At 50.2% G+C, this 5,000-nt stretch overlaps 1 protein-coding gene across 5 annotated transcripts in view; it reads left to right on the top strand.

The window, feature by feature from the left end:
* LOC105905079 (membrane-associated phosphatidylinositol transfer protein 2-like) overlaps positions 1-5,000 on the top strand; it is a 49,142-nt gene that overhangs the window by 40,118 nt on the left and 4,024 nt on the right. For 3 of the 5 annotated variants that reach the window (XM_031571103.1, XM_031571101.1, XM_031571102.1), the window contains 3 exons: positions 600-767; positions 2,559-2,963; positions 4,754-4,902. In XM_031571103.1, the coding sequence (XP_031426963.1) occupies positions 600-767; positions 2,559-2,963; positions 4,754-4,902 (722 nt within the window). The remainder of the gene's footprint in view (positions 1-599; positions 768-2,558; positions 2,964-4,753; positions 4,903-5,000) is intronic. The other 2 variants (XM_042708352.1, XM_031571104.1) reach the window with 1 other exon arrangement.

Raw genomic sequence — 5,000 nt, 5'->3', positions numbered from 1 at the left:
AACCTGGTCACCAGGACTGTGCACTAAAATGTTTAAGGGACCAATTCAAACTTGAAGTAATAGAAAAGAGAAAAATAGTTCTGCCTAAACAGTTGGAATGGAGGTTTTGCATGATATCAATTATCCCACATAACTTAACTGTAACACCTGCGTCTGCATAGCGGTCATAATTAGGACAAACGGCGCTTGTGTTTAACCCCATAGTGGTCAGAGGTCTTCTGAGTCGTCTTAGAAACACTGGATTAGTCTTTGTTCAGTAGAAAAACTAATTGGACCAGAAATGGAATCCCAAAGCACTCCTAAAATCAAATGAGAAGAAAAACAATTGTTGCGTCTTCGGTCAACAAGCGCTGCCCGTTCAGAAGATCTCTAAAACACTGCCGAATCACCATTGCATTTTTTTTTTAATGGTTACACCTTGTCATTCAAATCCCCTCACTTCCTTGTCTTGTGAGCTGGTGTCAGTGGTGTGTGTGTGTGTGTGTGTGTGTGTGTGTGTGCGTGCGTGCGTGCGTGCGTGCGTGCGTGCGTGCGTGCGTGCGTGCGTGTGCATACGTGAGAGATTCTAATGGTATGTCCTCTGTTTATGCACTCACTAGCGGATGTTGTTCAGTCTCATGGTGGCGTGTTCGTGGACAGTGTGTCCTCCCCCTCCTCCCCCCTCACCGCACCCCTCTGTCGTGTCCAACGGCGGCCCAGTGAGGTCAGCATGGCCAGCCAGGTCTCAGGGATGGCAGACAGCTACAATACCACCAACATAGCTAACAGTAAGTGTGTCCATTGCTCTCATGTGCACCTCTCCTCTTCTCTCTCCTCTCTCTCCTCCCCTCTCTCCTCTCTCTCTTCCCTCTCTCCTCCTCTACTCTCTCCTCTCTCTCCTCTCTCTCCCCTCTCTCTCCTCTCTCTCTCCTCTCTCTCCTGCTATCCTCTCTCTTCTCTCTCTCCTCTCTCTCTCTCTCCTCCTCTCTCTCTTCCCCTCTCCCTCCTCCTCTCTCCTCTCCTCTCTCTCCTCTCCTCTCCCCTCTCTCCTCTCTCTCTTCCCTCTCTCCTCCTCTACTCTCTCCTCTCTCCCCTCTCCTCTCCTCTCTCTCCTCTCCTCTCTCCTCTCTCTCCTCTCTCCTCTCTCTCCTCTCTCCCCTCTCTCCTCTCCTCTCTCCTCCTCTCTGTCTCTCCTCCTCTCTCCCCTCTCTCTCCTCCTCTCTCGCCTCTCCTCTCTCCTCCTCTCTGTCTCTCTTTCCTGTCTGATCTTCTTCTCCTCTGTTTCTTCACTCGTTCCATCTCTCCACTCAACTGCAGCATCACACCTCATGTTGGCTGTCATATGGCTTAGTCACATTGTCTACGACATGAACACACACACACACACACACACACACACACACACACACACACACACATATACACTCCACTGCCAATGCATGGGACAATATTACCAATTACCAAACAATATTACCAAAGTGACACGTAATATACAATCTACATTGTTTCATTTTCTAACAACAGTTATTATTCTTCTATAAAACGTTTTGTACTACAGTTGTTATTTTCCTATGCAGTACGACAATTATTATTCTCTTATAAAAAGAGCAGTTATTATTCTCCTATAAAACGTGCAGTTATTATTCTCTTATAAAAAGAGCAGTTATTATTCTCCTATAAAACATGCAGTACTACATTATGTCATCAGACTCCCAGCAGTCTCGTGCAGGGTTCATCCTTGAGATGGAGGTATCTGTTAGGCTGCTGTCCAGTCTGCTGTGGTGTCAGTGGTGTGTGTGTGTGTGTGTGTGTGTGTGTGTGTGTGTGTGTGTGTGTCCTGCTCCTCCTCAAACTCACTGTCTGGCCAGTAAATGCACAGGAGACATGAGATGCATTCACTGCCTGAGCACTCATCTGTCTGTCATGCGTGCCCAGTGGAAGCTCCATGTGCTGGAACCATAATGTCTGCTGGTCTGCCTGCTGGTCTGCCCGCTGGTCTGCCCGCTGGTCTGCTCGCTGGTCTGCAATCAGGGCCACCCTACACAGCACACCGCACCACACCACACCACACCACAGCACACCCCCACCACACCACCCCACCCCACCCCACCCCACCCCACACTGCGCCGCGGTCTGCACTGCAACAGTCAGAAATTACAAACAGAAACAGAAATACAATTTGGTATTAAAAAAGAAACACAATATATGTATTCTTTGGTATGTTCCGGCTTCTGGAGGAACTCTCTTTACTCAATGACTATGTGCTTTAATGAGGGTGTTGAATTTGATAATTAATTGAGAATAATAATGACTATGTTGGTATGCATGTTACTGTGTTTTGATGTAACGCTTCATCTTCTATTGCAGGCCTCAAACTCCCAGAGAACTGGTTGAATTATCTCTAAATCCTATTTCTAAAACTAAATATTAAAGTGATCAATTGACATGAAAGCTGGTGTGAATGATTTGGTCGTGCTATCTTAAGGGCGCTGATGTATCTGACCGTTTGTAAATCAGCTCATCAGCGGTCGATCAGAGGATCTGAGTTGTGATTTGTTCCCCTCTCTGCTGTCCTTCAGCCTCGGCCAGATCAGATGCAGTCCAGCCTTCCAAAAAGAGCGGCCTGCTCGCTCAGCTGGCCTTGTCGTCCTCTCAAGCCTCGGCCAAGTTCTTGTCCTCCCAAGCCGGCTCGGTCAGGTTCTTTCTCAGGAGCCCCCCGTTATCCCGTAAAAGGGGAGTGGCCAAAAACTGCTCCACGAGACCACAAGTCACAGCTCCCGATCATCCGGTTCCGGGACATGTTCTAGAACCGGTTCTTCTTAAGTCGGAACCGGCGCTCAAACTGACCTCAGAGACGGAGGTCTGGACGCCGGACGAAGACTTGTCGCCAACAGCGGGTTTCAACCGAGCCGGGTCGGCAGCTCTGGACTTTGCCATGTGTGATCTGGTCTCTTTGGACTCCTCCTGCCCCGACCTTGACCAAGGTAGCCGTGATGTGGTGTGTGTGTGTGTGTGTGTGAGGGGCCCTCAGAAGAGCATCTCTCTCTCTCTCTTCTGTCCGAGGAGTCTCCGCCGACTTTCAACCTCTTGGAGCTCGAGCTCCTGTCTTGTGTGGGGACCCTCTGCTCCTGTCTTGAGTGGGGTTCTCTGGGGTTCTCTGGGGGTTCTCTGCTCCCGTCTTCAGTGGGGTTCTCTGGGGTTCTCTGGGGTTCTTGAGTGGGGTTCTCCGCTCCCGTCTTGTGTGGGGTTCTCTGGGGTTCTCTGGGGTTCTCCGCTCCTGTCTTCAGTGGGGTTCTCTGGGGTTCTCTGGGGTTCTCCGCTCCTGTCTTCAGTGGGGTTCTCTGGGGTTCTCCGCTCCTGTCTTCAGTGGGGTTCTCTGGGGGTTCTCTGGGGTTCTCTGGGGTTCTCCGCTCCTGTCTTCAGTGGGGTTCTCTGGGGTTCTCCGCTCCTGTCTTCAGTGGGGTTCTCTGGGGGTTCTCTGGGGTTCTCTGGGGGTTCTCTGGGGGTTCTCTGGGGTTCTCTGGGGGTTCTCTGGGGTTCTCTGGGGGTTCTCTGCTGCTGGGGTGGTCCGGCTCTCTAGAGCTCCACACACACAGTCAGATGTTCACTCTCTCTCCCCCCTCCTTGCCTTCCCTAATGGAATTCTAATACTATGACAAGATGGTGAGAGATTCTAACAGCCACCATTGGTATGATGATGATGATGATGAAGATGATGATGATGATGATGATGATGATGATGATGATGAAGAAGATGATGATGATGATGATCCATCATGGCACACACAGGCTCTTACTCCTTCAGGATGTCCTTGGATCAACACACACACACACACACACACACACACACACACACACACACACACACACACATACACACACACACACACACACACACACACACACACACACACATACACACACTCTGTTTCCTCTGTTTCATTAAGATCCCAGGGCAAACACTCGATCCAAAATGTCATCTATGTCTTCTTCTCTTGCATGATTGAAAGCTGATGTAATCACACTAACTGTCCTTTACTGAACTTCCACTGCATGTGAGTGCGCCTCACTGGGCTTGGGAGTGGTACTGCGTCTTCTCTGCGCTCTTACTTTGGGATATGATCCGTTCTTTACCGCATGGCCGACATCCGGCTCTGTCCAGTTCTGAAAATGACATTGAGCCGGGAACTTGATGCTTAGTGCCATTAGGACTGACTTGAGGATGTTTTGGCATCAGATCAGCTTGTTTCCATTCTACGTCCAGATCAGAGGGAAGTGAATCCTCCACTCACAGAGGTTCTCAGTTATTAGGATTTGATTCCAGGATGATTCCACCCAAGGAGCCACAAACACCTGATTCCACTCTAATCAGAATCTCCTTAACCGCCGGTCATTGATTTTTCACACTAATTGCCCTCACTGGTGCCACTAATGCCCTCACTAATGCCCTCACTGGTGCCACTAATGCCCTCACTAATGCTCTCACTGGTGCCACTAATGCCCTCACTAATGCCCTCCCTGGTGCCACTAATGCCCTCCCTGGTGCCACTAATGCCCTCCCTGGTGCCACTAATGCCCTCCCTGGTGCCACTAATGCCCTCCCTGGTGCCACTAATGCCCTCCCTGGTGCCACTAATGCTTGGTTGGAGTAAAAACAGCTGGTGGCTGTGGGTGCCAGCGCTGCGAGCGCACGGAGTAGGTGGCATGTGAGAGGCGTGTTTACAGCGTTGTTGACCTGTTTGTTTGTTGACCAGTTTGTTGCTTCTTGCTTCAGTGGCCGCACGCTGGTGGGGTAGCAAGAGGCTGGACTTCGCCCTCTACTGCCCTGATGCGCTCACGGCCTTCCCCACCGTCGCCCTACCTCACCTCTTCCACGCCTCCTACTGGGAGTCCACGGATGTGGTGTCCTTCCTGTTGAGACAGGTGAGAAAACTACACTACCCACAATGCTCAGGACCGGGCTAACCAATTATTTGAAGCAGTAATGCATATATATATATATTTTTTTTAAATCTGCAACA

Source organism: Clupea harengus, chromosome 7 (genome assembly GCF_900700415.2).
Source record: "Clupea harengus chromosome 7, Ch_v2.0.2, whole genome shotgun sequence".
NCBI lineage: Eukaryota > Metazoa > Chordata > Actinopteri > Clupeiformes > Clupeidae > Clupea > Clupea harengus.
This window is presented reverse-complemented; position numbering and strand designations above follow the sequence as displayed.